Source organism: Tinamus guttatus, unplaced genomic scaffold (assembly GCF_059628265.1).
Source record: "Tinamus guttatus ecotype Peru unplaced genomic scaffold, ASM5962826v1 Tinamus_guttatus_pri_ptg000199l, whole genome shotgun sequence".
Taxonomy (NCBI): Eukaryota; Metazoa; Chordata; class Aves; order Tinamiformes; family Tinamidae; genus Tinamus; species Tinamus guttatus.
Window position 1 is genome coordinate 302,658 of NW_028288733.1, and position 21,098 is coordinate 323,755.

Genomic DNA, 21,098 nt, shown 5'->3' on the forward strand with positions numbered 1-21,098 from the left:
AATCCCAGAAATCAGAAGAGTAGCTGGAAGCACTTCCGTACTTAACTGCAACTCCTTCCCCCTATTAAATTCCACAAAGTTACAAATTCAGTTAAAGCCTCAAAAATTTGATAGCCAAACCAGTCCTTTCCAAAGCAGACCCCACTCCTGTCCTTTTTTGTCTGTCTATACGTATGCTTAAGTGGTGATCTACAGTATTTGCATAACTGACTTTTTAAGATACATACTAACTGGATTTAAGAGAGTTTTAGCTAAGGTAAGAAATCTGAATTTTACATTATAAGAACTTGTTACATTTAGTTTCTTTTAGCAAGGCTAACTTCATGGTCCAAATTTTGCATTTAACACAACACCTGCTGTTGGGAAAGGTCTTCCTCCTCCACAGCTTCAACTGCTTCTTCTTCCTCGACTTCATCTTCTTCACCTTCACATAAAGTTGTTTTAAAGACAGTGCTTCTCTGAGCAACTTCCTACAACAGAGATAAATTTAAGGCTTGACACCTCTGGTGATATGGCATTAATCCCCTTACATTTTCAGAAATGAGTTCTAACTGTTGGGAAAGCTACGCAAACTGATTTTGCCTATAAACAAGCATACATGAAAGGTATGCAACTAGGATTCATAACTCTTTAGTTACAAAACTATTGTAATAATTTAAAGGAATCATTTTAACAACTACCATTCAAGCTTATTTTATATTTATTTTGAATGTTTTATATTTAAATATTGTATTTATTTCAATTGCTAAATATTATAGGAACTGATCTACCTGGCCAAACTCAGAACATCCACCTTAGCAGAATTAATACAATTAATGCCTCTTTATTAGAGACAAATTGCATTGTAATTTCCCTCATGCCCTACAGAGTTTAAATGAACTTAAGAGACAGAAGACTCACTGAAAAGCATATAAACACTTTTAACCCTCAAAGCATACTTTAAGACACAGTCCAATTCATGGCATCAAGGGAATACCTAAACAAATCATTCTTTTACTACTTACAATCTATGTAAGAGGAAAAGGAAAAAAAAAAAGAAAATCACAAGCTTAACAAAAAGAAAAACACTTAATAAACAACATAAGACTACTCTTCCTGGCAAGCCAACTTAAAATCATATTCAAAGCCCTGACAATGGTTCTGCCTTTACCTTTAGTGGGGGAGACACTGGGATGGCAACACAGCCAATGAAAAGAGATTAAAATACATCTGAAGTACTTTACCTCTCCCTGAGAATTTTTCAGTACAACTTTCACATCTTCACCAGTTCCCCAAGAATTCTGGTTCTTCCAGATGAGGTCAGTGGGAGGACTAGCAATTACCCCAGCATTTGCAGCCCAAATCTGGTAAGAAAAATTACCTGTAAACATTACTTGCTGGTCTCTCACAATACATTTTCATGTTATCTAACGAGCTAACACATCCCATATAAGTGAATGGTGAATTTCCCCCATTTAAGGAAAAAAAAAAAAGCCTCTCCCTAGCCATTTAGAGTGATTTTTAAACACTAAAGCAGCCTCATATTCTTCAGTGCAAGCAGGTGAACTTTTGTACATCTGTACATGTATTTGCTGTCAAAACTATTTCTTCTACATAGAAGGATTCTGAAAAACGCAGCTCTGTGACAATAAATTATTATTTGCAGCAACTGATAAAAGTAACTTCAATACAAAATGAGAGCTTCAATACAACATAAGAGCTTATTTTCAGAACACTTACATGAAAAGGGCAAAACAAAAAAACATGATTCTTATTTACATAAACTGTTCTAAAGTGTCTCACACAAACAACTGAAACTTACTGTAACTGTCTGTCCTGCTTTTAGCACATATCTTGAGGCATATTTGTAAGTAGCAGAAGTGTCTCCTATTTTTCTGATCATCTCCCAACCTCCCATAGGTTGATCCTAATAAAAAGGAAGAAAAAAATTAATTTACATCAGCCATTGTCTTCCATTACACTTATGGGATATTTTTTTCAGTAAAACCAGAAAGCTTCAGTAAAAACATTTACTACCATTTATCTTCAGCATGTCAATATCTATTTTTTCGTTAATTTTATCTTACCTTTCACTTCAAATTAAAGATGAATATTTGTTAAATAGGTTTTAACTAATTAGGTTTTAGGTTAACTAAATGGGTTAATCTAACTGAAGTTATTTAAACTAATCTAACTAAAGTTAGGTTAACTAAATAGGTTTTAACATGATTAACTAATCATGTTTATGATTTACATCAGAATTTTGTCATAGGTTGGCCTATCAGATATGCACATATATACTGCAAATAGTCTTTATGTACATGTTTATAGTATTGCAAATATTCTTACATCTATATGTAAAAAATATATAATCTGGATATTACCATCTTTTTTAGGTACCTCTTCCCTCTGCCCACTCCCCAACATTTTTCAGTCATCAGATAGCTGCCTCTGGGATTTAAGAAGAAACACTTAAACATGTAAAATAAACTATTATTTATCTTAATGGGTGGTGACATTCCATTCGTCACTGCAACAAAATATACTTTCATTAAAAGATGAATTTACTTATTTTCTATCTCTGTATATCTCTGCTATCTAATATCTCTTTTAAAACACTTGGAGCATCACTTACTACACTGCACTACAGACAGCTGCTCAACTTTGGACACCTCCCCAACATCTTAACCCACAACTACCCTGACAGTAACCAAACTCCTGGCACAGTCACCATAGCTCAGAGAACATCAGAGGAAAAAAACCCTATGTAACACAAGAAAAAGGGAAAACCACTGAAAACCTCCAACGGGATAAACTGGTAGATCCTGACCCACTAGAAGCAGGCTTTAATTTGTCAGACTTCATCCACCTAAAGACTAGCAGTCTAGACCAGGACAGCTAGCCAAGGTTTCTTCCATTCAGCAAACAAGCACTCCCAGAAGACAAGTTTTACCTTGAATAGGCAATTAAGACTTCTACGATGATGTATCACTGTCTGCAGGAGTTGGTCTCTGTTTTGATGAAAGGAACCCAGACATTTAGAACTAGACCAATTTTTGTCATTTAAAACATCAAAAGGAGCTCCCTTTTTAACAAAGCCAATGGATCTGTTCACATTACACAAAGTTTGTGCGTCACTGAAAGCAAAGAATGCAGACTATGCATTACTAACTTCAGTTTTGCTGTAGACAGTTCAGGCCATGACAAGAATTATTCATCTCTTTTCTTGGTAGGACATCAGAATTATAAGACCTAAATTCTTATATCCTCAGTTCCAGAAAAATGTGCAATTTCCTCTTCTCACAAAGATATTTAAGAAACTTTAGTGCTCAGTCTCCAGGCCCACCTTGTGATAATTTGTAGATCTATATACAGCACAGAAACACTGTACAGAAATTACAAGCAACATCCTGAGAGGAAAAAATATTGAATGCAACAATTTTTATCTTCTGAGGAAAAAAAAGGGGAGGGAATATTTTGACTATTACTTACATGAAATACCTCTGATGAGCAAAGATGCAACCTACCCTTCCTCCTCAAGACGAACTCCAAGCAATTCAGAAAAACTCTGTTCAAAGAGTTACCTAACAGAAGAACTAGATGCTATCTAGAAAGAAACAATCTGCACAGCCTGTAGAAAGCTGGCATGGGCTCTGAAGGCTCTTTAAGAAAAACAAACAAAAGCACCACTATTTATGAAACCAAGGGAAAACTATGATTTAGAGAAACTACACGCAAGTAGGAGGAACCTGGCAATTAAATCTTGACCCTAACTAAAACCATCAAGCAGGATTTTCTTTCCAGTCCTTTTTAGGCAGAGACAAACTTTTGAAAAGACTTCCACAGTAGTCTATGTCTGCTTTCACTGTTTCCCATCACTGACTGTTAAGCCAGATTACTTGCAAGGCACAACTCTTCACAGTGCTTTAGTATTTCCATGGGTGGGAAATATAAACATTAAATTTTGCCATGAAGAGCATGAAAAAAATCATCTGGAAGTAGTCAGTGTCAACTCAAAAGGCTGTTTGAAAGCATCTTGGCATACACCAACTCAAAACCTCAGTGCTGCCACTTTTATACAGCATGCTTTAGCTGTATAAACATGAACCCAGGGTGTCAACATGAACCCTCAGACAGTGGTAAGGTTGTCTTCAAATTTCAATAAACCCACTGAAAAGTTGCACCATGTATCATTTTCAAACCTGTTCAGAAGTGTTCTTCAAGCGGATGAACTTCCCATCAACATCAATCTCTTCAATACAGACATTTCCTGTGGCAGAAGCTGAGTGGGAGATGCTGACACTACTGCTGGCTTCAGATTCTTCCACATGGATCCTCTTCCTCTTTCCTCTGGTTGTACGTACACTGCGGCTTGATGAAGCCCTGGAAACCGTCACTCGAGAAGATGGAGTAGGAGAAAGTTTCAGCCTGAATAGAAGAAAGGAACAAACCACTCAGATTAGACTTACTTTACATTTACATTTTACGTTTACATTTTTCTACTTCTTTTATCCCTTCTCTCTCTCTCTCTCTCAATCTCTCTCTCTCTCCCTCTCTCTCCCCGCCTTTTCCCATAAGGGAAGCCTGGTATAATCAAGCTTTTCAACTAAAGACAGAGGAATATTATAACTTTTTATCTCTCCCCTCTCTAGGGGAAAAAAAAAGTGTTGCCAAATTGCTGAGAAATATAAATACTTTGGAAGCATGGAACAGTGATGGACTACTATATTAAGATCATACGATTATCTATAGCACTCACTAAAGACTCTATTCCTGGTCTAATGGAGCAGCAAAGGATTGAAGCTATTGCAGGAAATTTGTGCAAAAATCAAATGGCACAGGAGCTTTTGCAGTTTCACCTTGCACTTAGCCGGGGTCAGCACAGATTAGTAGGACCTAGTTCAGAAACAATGAAGCATCAAAATACTTCAAATGACAGTTATGATCTATAAAATAGAACTCCTCAATATTGCTGAACCCTGAAGCCATCTGTGCAAGATGAAGCTACAACATCACAAGCTAAGTAAACATAAAAGCCATTAATTTATTACCTTTTTTCTTAAATATCTTTAAAGAAAGCTGGCTGACAACTAAATAACTTTGTAAGTACTTCTGAAAGAGAGCATTAAAAGTAGGACCAAGCAGACACACAAGTGACAAATCATTAAGTCGCCAGGGACAAATCATATTGGAAAGAAAAAAAAAAGAAGGAGAGGGAGAGAGGGGAGGGAGGAATTTTGTTCTGACAGAAAGCTAGTGGTCTGATACTCAAGTACACTGCTTTCATGGAGACTTGAAAGGATTATGTCATGTATGAGGAGAGGCATATACATGCCTCAGACACACTAGCAAAGAACCTAATGAATGCTATTTCCAGCAAAACTTCCTTTTAACAGAAGATTGGAGGAGAAAAGCATACAACAATATCAGCATTCATTGCTACATTCTTTCATACCTCTCCTCTTCACCCTCCAGCAATTTCCGGTATGCGTTGATTTCCATATCCAGGGCCAGCTTAACATCCAGAAGTTGTTCATAGTCATTCAGCTGCTGCTGCATCTGATCTCTTATCTCGGCCATTTCTCTCTCCTTGTCAGAGAGCACTCTGCGACAGTTCTCCCTTTCCTTAGCCAAGGTGTCCTCAAGCTCTTGCATTCTATCTTGCCATGCTCTAGACTAGAAGAACAAAAACATTGAAAGACACATCAGTGCTGCAAAGAGGAAAGTTCACTCACACTTCTAAACCATTTTTTGCTATTCAGACATCCTGGAATTCAAAAGGAAGATTAGCCGGAGCACCCCCTCACCACTCTCCAAATTCAACCTTCCCTTCAATTCCCTGTTCTTCATCTCATCTTCTACAAACATAATGTATTTTGTCTCAGCGAAATCTGTTACATACTCAAGCAAATGTCCATGCAGTACTTTGGCAGACAAGCTAGTTGCGCCTTTCCTCAAACTCTGAAGAAACTTTGCTGCAACTGAAGTTACTTAGCCCCAAAACGAACAAATAAATAAACTCCACAAAGCTCATGAGTCAGGCTGTGTTTAAGACATCTGGGCAGCATGTAGAATGAAAACTCAGTGCAAAACTTTACAGCCTACAATAATAATTTCTCTTTAGCTTCCCAATTTTTGTTGCTTGCTTCCGTCTGCTGCTGCAGATTCCAAGCTCTAGTAGAAGATAACACTGAAGGAACACGGATTATTCTCAGTAAATGACTGTCTGCATATTATTAAAGTCTTGAAAGCTTGCTAGAAGTACAGTGGCAGCTGATCCAAGATGAAAGCTAGTTTCTCACCCACTTCAAAAAAATCTCATCAGTTAGTCTATATGTACCGTACACAGAGAATGGAATGCTTATTAAAAATTATCCAGGTGATCTCACTAACCTTTAAAGGTTTACTTTCCCTGAGCCTTTATTTATTCTGCTTAGCAGTTTCTTGTGGTATTTTAATTAAAGGATAGACACGGGAACCAGTGCCCCACCCAGAATCATCTTGTTTGGTTAAGCTACCACATTTGCTAGGCAGCTACCACATTCAGGAAGTCACCACAGTCCAGACAGTGAAAACGGTCAGCTTTAAAAAACTGAGGTAGAATACCAGCACAACTAGTTGCTGAGTCAGATAAGGAGCTGAAGAAGAGGAGTTTGAAATGCCGCATGAAAGATCCCACTGAAAGGCACTGAAGAGTTCAGAGTTGGTAACTCAAACCAGCCCATCACCAGTGAAAGTTACCTTCTTCCAAGACAACAAAGCTAGTTAAAGTTAGATTGCTCTCTGTTTACTAGCACTAACTTCTTGGTATTTTTTAAGCTGACATCGCTCATGCTACAAGAAAGCATAGCAGCAAAATGGACTTTTTTGGTAGATAATTAGCATCAGTTGGTAAAGGTTGATTTTGATAGCTCTGAATTACACAACCAGTTACAACAAATTACTCTGCAGAATCACAAGCAGGTTGTCCAAACCTTGCACTCACTCCCAAGACGGCAACAGAATACGTATCTAACTAACCTAAGAAATAAAGGTCAGAAATCCATTTCAACTGAAACACCAAGACAGATGGTAATAATGTAAAGACAGAAGAGGTAAGCAGACAAGAATCTCAATCCAGTTTTTGTGCAAGTTTGTGCACATTTATTAAATCATTCAGAGATTGAACTGCCTGTGTAACAAGAAGACTGGAAAGACTCATTAGTGGGATCAGATTCTTATGTAGCTCTAGGATATTCATTCTGGGATATTCATTTTTTTCCTGCAGTTTAAGATTTTCAAATGAAACAGCATTTCACTATTTCTCAACATGATTAAGACCTATCCAAAATAGCACACTGTCACGCACTTCCAATGAGTGAACTTGAGATAGGACAAAGTCTGAAGTCCCGCCTACTGTCTACAAAGCATTTGAGGCTGACTCAAAACTAACATCTACAACATCAGCTATAACACAGAGGACAAATTGCCCTCATATTTAGAGTAACACTAGAATAGATGTAGCAGAAACAGTTCCACTCCAATTTTGTCCAGTAATTGATCTTTGTTACTTTTAAGTAAATATAGTAGATTTTTTTAGGCAGAAGCTAAGGAACAGTACTGCTTTTCAGATACTCACAGTTGCAGGATATTACACAATCAAAAAGAAATTAAGGAATTCGGAAGTTTACAGAACAGTAAGGCAGAAGACGAACACACACCATGAAAGTGAATATATTAACAAGTTAGGGGAAATAAAGTCTTTTATATTAAAAATCAACAACTCTAGTTAACAAGACTGAAGAGTCACAAATAACTCATTACTGAAGAGTCAAATAACTCATTACCTCTCTCTGAAGGCTGGCAAGCTGGGAAGACAGATATTCAATACGCATGCGACTTTCTGTCAGTTCTTCTCTTACTGAATTGGCTGTAGAAGTGCTCATCTGAGAGGACAGTCTTGCATTCTCAAGCTGCAGTAAATGACATTAAGCCATCAGTTTCAAAATGTCTTTTAATAAAAGAAAAACAAGTTACCAAACAAAACCACACAGAGCAGCTAGCCACAAAGTTCCTCTCAGCAGCTGTAACACAATGAAATATCTCTCCTTCTTTAGGGGATTAAGTATAGTAGCTCAATTACCATTCTGGATTAAGCTAAATGAAATCACAACCGTCTTGAGTGTTTATTGTAAGATTAGAAACTTGTTAATGTTTCCCTTGCAGGCTTTATTCAAGTTGGATTGCTAAATTCAGTGTTTCTGTTAGGCAATATTTAACTTAATACTGTCATATACTACAACACTTTCTTTTTTTTTTTTTTTTTTTAATATGCTCGAATAGAAGAAACAGTTCCTTAAGAAACAAAATAGACTAGTTAGTTTTCAATCCAATGTAAGCGTGTTGGCAACATGACTTAAGATTATAGTCCTGTGCCCTAAGGCACCACTTCTTCATTCTATCACTACTTCAGGCTCAATTTTATCTGTTAATGCAAACAAAAAGCAGACATTCAGTTTTTTAACTAGCTACAACACTCCTGTTTAATAACACATCTGCTTAGAACTTAGTGCCTAACATTAAATGAAATCTAAAAATTTAAATGCAGAAGTACCTCTAAGGGAATGAGAAAGCTTAACAATGATAGTTTTTCTTTCCCTTTTTTTTTCAGATTAGTAAATACAAAAGGTCTAAATCAAGTATTTTTGATTAGACCTTACTTTCAGTCATTTTCTTTCCTCTAGTTCTTCGAAGCTAGATTGAAGCCACTAAGACAGGCAACTGCACATCATTAAGCCCATAATTTATCACTGAAAACTATACTAAGAAATTCAGTTTGTATTAACTTTTATCTAAGACTCCATTTTGTCTCCAAAGCTACTAACTGTGAGAAGTATAGCCACAGAAACCAGGTTCGGTTGAGACACCAGAATTATTCTTACGAGAAACGCTGAATCATAATAGAGGAAGGAAATTACGAAGTATAACTGATTTCAGTTCAGAAAAGTGTTTTTCATTCTAGGGCATGAAAAGCAGAAACCATAGGGTGTGGTAAAGCCTCTACCTAACACAATTGCATGTAGTGTCAGGGTACTCAGAAGACTGTTTTCTCAGCCTGTTTTTCATGAAGCAAGCTTACTAGGATCAACACCATATTAAAACGCTAGATTTACAATAAACAAATTAATTCTTTTTTCACTCCAAATTATGTCCAATAACTGATCTTTGTTTATTTTGAAGTAAGGATAGTGGATTTTTTAGGCAGAAGCTAATGAACAGTACTAATTTCCAGATACTCATAGCTGCAGGGTATTACATAAAATAGTTCAACTTTCAATTCACAGTAAGCCTAGCACTAATCACTTTTTCCACACTCAGTTCACTTTTACACAAGTCATTACCCTAATTCAGTGGTTATATTCTGCGCTTCCTTAAACAAAGCATGAAAATACAAGTTCATATTCAAAAGCATGGGAACTTTAAATCAAGCTACAAAGGGAAATTCTCTGAAATGATCTCGACATTATCTTTCCCTTAAATAAAGGGGGGATAAAGTATGTAAGAAAGTTGTATGATAACATGTTCTCACTTTGGAATGGTAAGTATATTCCAGCTCTTCTTTGTACAGTTGCACTTGTGCATCGTGCTCCTCCCTTATTTTATGAAGTGCTTGAGCAAGTTTGTGTTCATACTCAATTTGATGTCCAGAATTAACTTCAACTAGGCGAGTTTCATGTTTTCTTCTCATCTCATTAATTTCCTAAGGAAAAAAAAAGAAGAAAAACTTTCAGTAAGTATCAGACAAAACAAATTTTAGGAACCCCATCAGCCAAGAGCAATTCATTTTCTTCAACAAGCAACACAGCTTTTAGCTAGCTTTGCAGACAAGCATTGAAGTAGTTTATGTTTGGTAGTGTTTCTACTGAAATGAATTAGCAGTAGTGAAATATTTCCCTAAGTGTTCCCTAGAACAACTTTTGCTTCCATTATTATAAAGTTATGAAACAAATAAAATTTAAAAAGGTTCACAGCACCTGTTTTAGTGCCATCTTACATCCCATGAAGACACTTTTAGCAAAATATATAATAGTTCACTTTTCATTACTATGAAAAGAAATGTATATGGCACCAGAAAAAGAATTTAATGCAGAATATGGTGATAACACTACTAAAATTTAAGTTCACATGTTATTTTTCTCCAATAGAAAACTGGGAACTTTCCAGGTAGAATGGATCAAACCCTGCTTTGAATAGTTCCTGAAGTGCTTTCCAAACTGAATTATTCTAGAACAAAACCCATTTTCTTCCCTTTAAACTGGATTATTGATACTGAATCTCTTTACCTCCTCGTACATATTTTTACGGAATTCCAAATCCTCAGTGAGGCTCTGACAACGATTTTCAAGATCCACCTTCCGTAAAGTTTCATCTGCAAGCTGACTCTTGGCAGCACTTAAAGAAATTTCAAGCTTTAAAAAACAAAAAGGAAAAAAGGATTCAGCATGGCAAAGGTTATGGAGCAGAACTCACATAATATGAGGAACTCAATGACAGGTAGCAGCTAACTGCATGTTAAGCCTTAACTGGACAAATACAGAACTTCAAGATACGTTTTTGTGTTTTCTTTTAGCAGTTACTTACACAAGGTAATTCTATATACTGCACACAGCTAGCTATCATTTTTATGTCAGTTACAATCTTTTCACACGAATCTTCAGTTTTTCTACTTGACCAATACCATTTTATGGGTTTCAGATATCTCCCAAATTGTTACTATTGCCTAATGCTGTTGATGACCACAAATCAAATATTGCAAAGAATTTATAAAACTAGCACAAGACTTTTCTTCCTGTTATATTAGAATTCCAGAAGATGAAGAAGCACAGGCTTTTTGCAGTGCCATCTCATGAAATTTCACAGAGGCTGCAATTTTAAGCTCACATCGTTAAGATGCTAACTGAACAATACTGAACCCTGGTAGGTACCTACTGAGTTCTTTCACTTGTGACAGTGAGCTCCAATTTACTTTTAGTATTGACCAAATCAATGTTTGTTTTTTGTTTGTTTTTGTTTTGTTTTGCTATTAAAGTTGCATTTTGTCAGAGAATGAAACATGAAATGTAGCTCTTACCACGACTTTACCACATATCTATAAAATATGTCATTTGTTATAAAGCAAAAGCTTTAGAGTGGACCATTTCTTCTCACCTGTGATATCTGATCTCTTAAATCCTCAAGATCCTCCTCCAGGCTTTTCTTATCACCAAGAGCTGTGGCGAGTGCGGCTTCTTTAGAGTTGAGAGCTCCTTCAAATTCTTGAATCTTGACTTGGGCTCCATTAAGATCAGATTCCTTTTTTGCATAACTGAAATAAATCAGAAAAAAGTGAATAAGAAAGCCTAGAAATGCTCCCAAGTAGACAAAAAAGTATATTCTGAATCTTAAAGCTTGAGACACCTAACAAAAACATTCCGTCTTGGCTTATTTTATTCCAAATAAACTGCTTAGTTCTGAAACATACATTACTTTTTAAAAAAACAAGAATTGCACTAACAAGAAACAGCTGCAAAACTTATCAACAAATTAAGACTAACATACTCTAATAAATTCAACACAGAGTTTTAAAAGATGACTTTCAAATCTAATAGGTGCTTTTTCAATATCACATGTAGCAATATGATTAACTTGGGAGAATACTGCACAAAAACTTCCCCAAACCACCTGCTCAAGGAACGCACATTTTTGGATGATTTTGCATTACAGCCACAAGATGGCAGGCTTTATGTAAAAGCTTTAGTACTCCCTGGCTCATCTCCAAACTGCCACAAGTAATCCCACATCCACCAAGGTGACACATTTACTTTTTTTTTTTTTTTTAAAAGGCATAGCTGATTATTATTTCTGCTATTCAGGCATATCTAGGAGAAAATGTAGTCCATCAGCAGCATTTTGCTTGCATTTGCTAGACCCAAGAGGTCAGAGGAGTTGGGTTCATAGAGCAGACAACAGCACAAAATTTCAGTTTTGGCCACATGGGCTTTACTTTCAACTCTCTCCATTACTGGAAAGGCTGACAGTCTACATCAGGCCTTTCTTGCTCGACTAGTGTTAAAGAAAGCTCATTCAAAACATGCAGAGACTGCCTCACACATGCTGAGGTCAGCCAATCAAGCTCACTCTCATGTACACTGCAGTCACAGGTTAAACGGCTTGTTTCAGCTGCAGGACCCGCAGAAAAGCATCTTGCAGAGAGAAACATTCTCCATAACCCTTACTTCAAGTTATTTTGAACAGGCTGGGGGGTTGAAAACAGAGCCCTTGCAATTGGGACAACTGTCAGAAGACATTAACACAGATTGATGATAAGCTGATTTAAAACCAATATGCTACTCATAGCTCTAAATTACTAGTTGCATCAACTCAAACTTTATTTCCCTTGTTATGTTTGTAAGAAGTTTGGCTATGGAGGCATCCTATAATTTGACTGAAGTCAGAGAATGGGGTCTATATTAAAATTGTTATGAGTTGCCTAATTAAAACTCTTCTGAACATATTCTGAAAAAAGCAGAAATACAGCTCATAACCTCATACATTAGAAGACAGATGAAATCTCAGCAACTCACTGTGTCATCCCAACCCTAAAGGAAACCCTAATAGAACCACAAAAAGATATGGAAAAAAAAAAAGAAAAAAAAAAAAAAAACACCTTTCAATTATGAATACAAACAGCCAATGTATGCTACAAGCTCACACCTAGTAATTTCTAGGAGGAAGAACTTTTGTCTCTCAACGATTCCTAGCTTTTTTTCCCCTCCATCCACAGAAGGCCAAAGCTATTATTTCAAAAAATCCTTGCTGTTGCAGCTTTCAAAAGTTAGCAACAAAAACTCTTTCAAGCAGTCTCCCTCTTGAAAGAAAGAAAAATAAAACTACAAGAAATAATAACTGATTTACACCTTCAAACAAGAAAGTCTCCCTCCCCCTTTGACTTTACAGCAAATACGTGGATCTTCTTATCCATGGAACTGTATTTTTAAATGATGTAGAGGTAGGTTCTGACCCAATTTTCTCTTACCCTTTACTTTCTCCCCACATCGAAAAGAAATTGCCCTTCAGAAATTTAACCCACATTATCTAACTCATGAGTAAATACTCACTCTGTCTTAACTGATATTATCAGGATTTCTTTCACTAACAGAGTGGCAACCACATACAAAGGAAAAGCTCTGCACAGATCACAATAATGTAGTAAAATCCATCTCCTTTGCTCCGTATACTCCAGCCACCCAAGCAACTTGTGGTTTGAAAGCACTGCCACTCTCAGAGTAAACCTAACCCCTATGACTGCAGTTCACACACCTGACCAGTTTACCTTTAAAGAAACAAATTTTCCATACCAGATTCCACACAAGGTTCCAGACAGATTAATTTGTTTGCCATTCCCAAGATAAACACTGTAAAGCAGAATAAATCAGCCCTCGCACAACTAAAAGCTACGGTGATTTAAGCTGTGTCTAGTTACCTGAATTATCTTATATACAGATGATTTGAAGTTCTTGGAATCAGAAGTAGCTCAGGACACTCACTGTTCTGATGAGATTACCTCTGCTGAGACTGACCCACTTTGTTTACAGATCAGTCAAATGATCAATCCACTAAAAAAAACACACTGAAAGTGTTGCCTTTTTATGTACCTGCAATCATCTCTCCTCTAGCATCAACTCTGATATTTACCTGATCTCCTAGACTGTTTTTTGCTAAGCTAGCAAAAAAACACCCAGAAAAAAAAAAAGAGAGATAACAATAATTTTCCACCAGTTTAATAAAATGAATTCCACCCCCTTTGGACCCAGATGAGTGGCACGCCCAGTGCAAGAAGAGCAGCAGGACTGCTTGCTCCTTTCAGTAGGTAGCTAGATCTCAGGATGCACTTGGCTGTGGTTTCATACTCCTGTGAGGCTGACAGGAGGAGGATCCACCCAAAGGGAGGTCCTTTCCTATTCTCCCACACCCACCTCTTCATTTGTGCCTGTGCTTACAGTAAACCAGACCACAGATTTAAGTGTGACCAAGCATTACCCTCCTCAAAAAGCAGTGGTTGTTGACGACTTCATGACACAGCTAGAGAAATGCTGGCCAGGTGTTGGCAGCAGAATTATAATGCAGACCACATTTACATACTTACAAAATTACATGGTACAGCACCTGAACGTTTACTGCTCAGCTTGTAGCTCCTCTAAGAGCTCCAACAGTTGATCATTTCAATCCAACTTCTCTATCCTGCAGACTCGACAGGACTTTTATGCAAGAAGTAACACATTAAGTCATTGCCTCAAATTCACTGCATTTATGGCATTTGAAAAAGAGAAGTAAGTTAACAGTACAAGAACACACAGTTCATCAATATGAAATCTGATGCATTCCTGTATTTGCGCTTTCATAAAATAATTCAGATGCAGTAACTCATGATCACATATCCAAATCCAAAAGTGGTGTACAGTCATTTTGCTGTACTTTAATGAACAAAGTATCTGGTCATGTTTCCACATTTTAAGTTTATTAAGAAATCACAAACACATCAAAAAAAGAGGCCTTAATAATAAGCATGACTTTTTTTTTTAAATAAATGGAGCACGAGAAAATCAACAGTAAATCTGCCATAATAGCTTGCAACACCTAATAGATGTGCTAACTTTTGAAAACAGATTAAAGACAAAAATAAAGAAAAACAATCTCTACAGATTTAAGCTGAGGAGCTCACTAGCTGCAGCAAAATCAATCTGTAGTTGTACAGGTTCCTTAACTAGAAGATGCTTTCATAAAATATATCAATACTTCCATCAAGTGTACCTTAAAACCTGTTCTGTGAAAATGAACAGTTAAAAGTATTTTAAAATGCCACTTAGATTACAGGTCCAAATACATGAACAAATTGAATTTTCTGTAACCAAACCACACTAGAAATAGTCCCTTATTAAATGTCAATAAGTAACCATGAAATTTCCGCAGAACATATTTAATGAAGACGAAGTAGTTAAAAAAGATTTTATGGAAGGTAAAAAGAGGTGCTGAAGGTGTCTAAGCAAATCCGAATCAAGGTGTGAACATTCAGCAGGTATCTCATGGAGAAACATGCAATTTTACTGTATCGAATGTCAGTAGGTCTTGAACTATTGCTCCAACTTACACATCCACATAACTGAAAACAAAGCTTGAATTCCTATCATCCTACCCTGCAGAGTATTGCTTCTTGCACTGTCGAAATTGACAGGGAAGTCCTTACTGCATGGAAGACACATTCTTTGATCATTCAACTAATATTCTTACATTTCACTTGATTAAATTATTGTGCAAGAATTTAATTAAGCTTCTCCTTCCTTCTCTGGATGCTATCTCAAGGGCACACATCAAAACAACAACTGAGTTAGATTAAAGCTCAGTACTTCCCCAGCCACCAACTTTGATTTTACTCCCCAAGCACGAAATGCTTCAAAAGGTATTAAATTAGCTTCCCCAAACAGTACCTCTAGCAAGTTACCGTGTACCATATGCGCAGCACAGCAAACCCTGGTGCAGCTGTTGCAGCTTTGCTTGCATAAAGACAAGAGGGTTGTTCAGAGCAGTTGCTCAGTGTATCAGCTGCCCAGTGGCAAACACATGCCCAGTGACTAAAGCCATACGTTGACATCGATCCCATACTGATGTTTATTTTATTGCTCAATTCTACATCGGAAATTGACTCCAGAATGAAGACAGAGAAGGAAAACCAACTTAAGATACAAAGCAAAAAAAAGCTACAGAAATAATTTATTAAAGTTTAAAAAGTTGTATCAAACTAGTCATAATACCTTGCCATAATTAACTGCTTTACAAATTTTGCATTGCACATATTTGGTTATAGTTAATGACAGTTATATCCTTTATCATGTCTTCAATTAACTATATAACATGATCAAGTAAACTTAGAAGAGATAATTTTCTTCAAAGAAGACTGCAGATGTGCTTCAGCCTTGGAAAAATGCCACGGGGAAATCTCAGCCTGTCACAAAGACAAATGTAAACAAGGAGTTTCCTAAATGAGCTAGCGTAACACCAGCAGACACTTCCTTAAGAGCACTATCACCTCATGTGACACAGAATTTGGAGCAGACAAGTCCAGATAGAGATCTTAATCTGTCACACACCTAAATACATCCCCATAATGGCATTCCTCAGATGAAATTCATGCTGAAACCTAACCTAAGCAGGCAGAGTAGCATAACAGTAACAATCAGACTGAATGGCCCTCCATCATTTTAATAAGTCATTACTAGGTGACACAGTTCTGTCGAGCTGCTCAGTGCAAACTGTCATGAGGTTTATTGCTCATGTTACAGATCAGAATTTTTCTTTTGGTTTTACAGCTGTCACTGGATAGCTGCTAGTGCACACAAAGGAAGCATAACAAACTCTCTCCCTCAAGAGGAAACCTAATCCTTATTGTAGGATGCTGAAGTGGTGGATCGATTCAAAGTTCTACTCCTGCAGCTGCTACTTATATTATCTTCAGGTGTTTCAAAATGCCATCATTTCTGTCACTATTTCTGCTTAGTTCTTTCCTCAAATAACTTGAAACTTGCAATATTTTCAAGTTCTGCCTAAGGCTAAACTGCTGTACTGCAGGAGGAGCATCCACATGCTTTGAGGTTCTAGCTGAGGATACAGCTATTTCCAGGGTAAAGCTAAACTTCACCATCATTTGTCAAATGCAGGTCCAAGAGCTGGAAATCCATTGCACAGACATTTCTTCTATGAACATTGAAGCTTAGATGTCCAGGGAGCCTTTATTCAGTGCACTTGCAATTAGGTCTTCATCCAGGCCATGATTCTTCATTTTGTCATTAACAATTTGAATCTAAGGTTGCTCTGACTTAAAAACACTATCTCCCATGGTAGTGTACATACCAACCATGACTACCCCACCATAAACACTAAGCTGTCTCTCCTCTTGGAGGGATGCTGAAGAAGCACGAAGGGCTCCCTGCCATTCTTCTGTATCCTCTCTCAAGCCAACAGTGCCTGTATGATGCTCTGGCCATCAGCATCACAGCTCATTTTCCAGTTACATCAGTTTTTCAATTCTGTTCACTGTGCAACCATGCAAATACTTGTTTCAGCAGGGGGATATGGAAGCAGAAAAACAGGATCCTGGGTGTCCGAAGACTGTATTTTTAGTTAGCAGTACCACCTTAGGTTGTTGAGAACTATAGTTCCTAAGTGGCTTATGAGCTCAACGAAGGAAAGAACTGGGATTTCCCGCTCCACCTTCCAAGAGTTGACCAAGGATTCTATACCCCTTAACTCAAAGATACTTGGATTTTTTTCCCCGCAGTATAATCTTGAGATGAGAAACTTACTTCGGTTTATCTTTCTCTTCCCTGTCACAAGCCTCTTTCACAATCATGCATATCATCTCCCCAGACACTCCTAAGAATAGTAGTTGAGAGTGTTTTTCTTAAAAAAATCTATTTCATTTCACTTTTTAATTAAGATTTCAACTATCAGGAGCAGCCCATTTATTTCACCAGCTACAGTAGCACCCATTGCATGATAGGCATTTCCTAAAAATCACAGTATGCAAGGAGTTAATTACACATAGGAACATCAAGTACGAAAACAAGACGCAGCTCTTTGAGTGATACTATAAATGTGAACAGAAGAAGGCTTTGACACTTCTACTCAAAAAAAAAACAAATTCATACCATATAAGAAGCAAGATAACAGAAAATACAGCGAAGAGGTAACTAGGCCCTAAAGCTTAATTTCATTAGAGGAGTATGAATAGTCCTATAGAATTTTTAAGGTGACAAGAAGCTTAAGTTTGATCCACTAATTAGGTGGGAAGTCAAAGAACTAAAGGATGGATTAGAACAAAAATAAAGCACTCCTGAAGAGCTTTGTACTAATTAGAATGTAGAGTTACACACACATCTAGAGAAACAAGAATAATCACCTGCAAAAATATTCAGACATCAAAGGAAGTACAGCTAAACCACAATTCGTTTTGGAAGACTTAGGCTGACTATATAACTAATCATATATGCCCCCTCCACACAGTCAGAGGACATCTCCAGAGAGCAATATAGCCTATCAATTTTTCCACAATGCTTCTAAAAGGAAACCAAGTATCCAGAAACAACTGTCTGACTCTTCACAAGCAGCTGCCAAAACCTCTAAGACACAGTACTGCACAATCCACTTCCCTGCCCTGCCATCAGCTGTACCCTACATGCCAGTTTTCCCATTTCTCTGCTCTCAGCTAAACAGAGAGAAAATTAGATCTGCAGGAAAAAGTGAGCAGCTTCCCTGCCATCTTAGTGATCCAAGTCAGTTTACTGAATAAGCCAGACAAAAGCGAACAGGAGGCAGGTGGTGAGCACACGTGCTCCCATTTGCCTCCATGGCAGCACACTGCTGGACAGAATCAGCTATCTTGTCCCAACTGCAGCCTCACACAACTACAGGCAGTGGGGATGAACATCATTCCAATGTCCAGGATATGTATCTTGCAGAGAGTGCAAGATTAAGCTTACTGTATAACGACTCACATGCAAGCCAGAGCATCTTCCACAAAACACTCTAAATAAATTGGGCAAATCTCAGCTAACACATTCACTCTACCCAGCTTTTAAACTGGACAGTGTGTACCCCACACTTCTGTTTTCTGAAAGGGCACGGAAACTTGTGTCATGAGGAAGCAATGCACCTCACACCGTAAAACAGTGTCTTTAAAACTGCCACTACACAAAGGCACACTTGCACAAAGTGTTATGAGTCTTTTTGTTAGTTTTAAAATATGCCTTAGTAGTTGTAAGAAATAGCAATCAGAGAGTGTTCTCTGAATCAATCTTTAGGACTTTGATAACAGAATAACAGATCAGATATCCAGAAGTGCCGGTTTTCATACTTAAAATACCTGCACCTTAAAAACACAGAGAGATAACTTAAGAAATTATGTACCCGAGTAAGGTCTGCCACCAAGTAACAACTAACAATCACAGACAGGCGTAAGTAGAATCTAGCAATCTCCACTAGTACTGAGGGTAAGTTTTAAGGAGCTCTAGTCCTATACTGGAAACTCATTGTTGCTTGGTAGCACACAAAGCCAATCTCCTAGACACAGGAAACGATAAATGGAGAATATTGAATAACAGGAGCAGTCATTGTAAGAAGCCACAGTTGCATCATAAAAGCATTTTTACGCTCAGCACGTTTTTGCCAAGTACAGAGAACTGTAAATGAGAATGTTAACAACCTCCTTGTCCCCAGTTAAACTTGCAGAAAGGAGAGAGGCAGACCCCTTCTATCACAGACCATCTCTTCTTCCCAAGCTCAGGTACCCACCCCCATATTCCCTGGTCAGCTTCTGAGCAGTTTAAATCTTTCCCCTGAAGTCACTAGCAAACAGATGCAAACTCCTGGCTTGCCTTTTAAGTCGAGAAATCTTTTTGGTATCCATCTGCAGCTACACTTTCCCTTCCCTGCCACTACTGATGATCTCTTAGGAGTTCCGTGGGGCACCAAACAACAAATACAAGAATTCACTAGTTAGACGCACTAAATGGAAGCTCATGGTTTTAGCTTTATTACCAGATAATGAATCTCCCTTTAATAACATTTGTGTATCATGAAAAAATACATATTTGCTGTTTTAATGAACTATATATTCAAGTATTTTGTATTATGACATCTCATCTTTTGCCATCTCATAATCCTCTAAACCATAAAAACACGTTCAAGAGGGCAGAAAACCCAGACCACAACATGTCCAAAACCCGAGCTCACCTGTCTTTTGGGTTTTTCTCTCCCCCCTCCCCAAACGCACTGCTCAAACCATGGGCACGCTGCGTGTTTCACCCTGCGGCACCTTACACGGCACAGCCCGAGGGCCGAGGAAGCCCTCTTCGCTGCTAACTCGCCCATCTGCCGGTACGGCCACAGCGGGAGGGGAGAGGAGGGAGCGGCGGCCCCGGAGCGCCGCGGGGCGGTGCCGCGCGGGGGCCGGGCCGGCGCCGGGGCCTCCCGGAGGGGCCGGCCGAGGCGGAGCCGCCTCTGCCGCTCGCTCATTCATTCAGAGTCGGGCCCGGCGGGGGCGCCCCGGCGGGACCCCCCACCCCACACACACACCCCGGGGCTGGGGACACACGAGGGTGGGAGGCTGAGGGGACGGAGGCGCGGCGCGGCCCCGCTGACCTGCCCAGCAGCTGCTCGTGCTCGGCGCGCATCTTTCCCAGCTCGATCTGCAGCTTGGCGCGCTCCCACGCCGTGTCGTCCAGCGCCCGGCGCGCGTCCGCCAGCTCGGCCTCGTAGAGCGCCTTGAGGCCGGTCAGCTCGCGGCCGCGTACCTCCTCGCGCTCGGTGGCCTGCAGCTGCAGGGCGCTGTTCTCCGTCTCCAGGCTCCGCACCTTGTCGATGTAGACGGCGAGGCGGTCGTTGAGCTGCCGCAGCTCCTCCTTCTCCTGCAGCCGCGACATGCGCTTGGGGCTCAGCGGCGTGGCCGGCGCACTGACCCTGCCGCGCGGGCCCGACGGTGTGGCGGCCGCCATGGCGCCAGCAGCGCCCACGGACGGACCGACGGCCCCGGCGGGCAGCGGCAACGAGAGGGGAAGGCGGAGCGGGAACGCCGACCTCCGCGTCTCCCGCGATCCGGGGCCCGCTGCGACGGAAAACCCTACGGTAACCGAAAACAAATAAAGCTGCTAAAAAATGAAAGGCGGCGCCGGGGAATAAAACGAGCGCGGAGCTCCACGATGGGGAAAAAAAGGAGGGAAAAAAAAAAAAAAAAAGGAGGGAAACCAACGAGGAGGCGCCTCGGCCGCCGCCGCCGATTGGCTCTGCGGGCGCCGCGCGAGGATAAAGGCGCCGGGCAGAACGCCGCGGCCCCCAGTAAACGGAGCGGGTGGCGCAGATGGAGCTGCTGCTGGGAGGAGAGGAAGGAGAGGAAGAGCAGGTAAGAGCGGGAAAGAACAGAGAAAGGACAGAGAAAGGAGCGCAGCCTCCCTCCGCGCGCCTCGCGGCGCGATCCAATATGGCCGGCGCCCGCCCAGCGCCGCCGGCCCGCGCCGCCGGCCTGCCCCACGTGGGCGCCGCGCTGCCAATGG

At 39.5% G+C, this 21,098-nt stretch overlaps 1 protein-coding gene across 1 annotated transcript; it reads right to left on the minus strand.

Annotated features, from left to right (window-relative positions):
- Nucleotides 1-341: 341 nt before the first annotated feature.
- LMNB1 (lamin B1) lies at nt 342-20,543 on the minus strand. Its single transcript, XM_088523955.1, has 10 exons — nt 20,191-20,543; nt 11,167-11,323; nt 10,302-10,427; nt 9,548-9,718; nt 7,806-7,931; nt 5,435-5,655; nt 4,182-4,407; nt 1,802-1,906; nt 1,224-1,343; nt 342-470 (listed from the first exon to the last, which is right to left on the minus strand). The coding sequence occupies exons 1-10, from the start codon at nt 20,541-20,543 to the stop codon at nt 342-344; spliced, it is 1,734 nt and encodes a 577-aa protein (XP_088380081.1).
- Nucleotides 20,544-21,098: the final 555 nt, after the last annotated feature.

What these genes read in the sequence shown, in the direction of transcription:
- LMNB1 (XM_088523955.1), bottom strand. Translation starts at nt 20,543, where the DNA reads ATGGCGGCCGCCACACCGTCGGGCCCGCGCGGCAGGGTCAGTGCGCCG. An exon ending in TAAGAGATCAGATATCACAG is followed by an intron (nt 10,428 to 11,166) that starts GTGAGAAGAAAT and finishes TGTTTTTTAAAG; the next exon opens with CTTGAAATTTCTTTAAGTGC. An exon ending in AATATACTTACCATTCCAAA is followed by an intron (nt 7,932 to 9,547) that starts GTGAGAACATGT and finishes CATTTACTGCAG; the next exon opens with CTTGAGAATGCAAGACTGTC.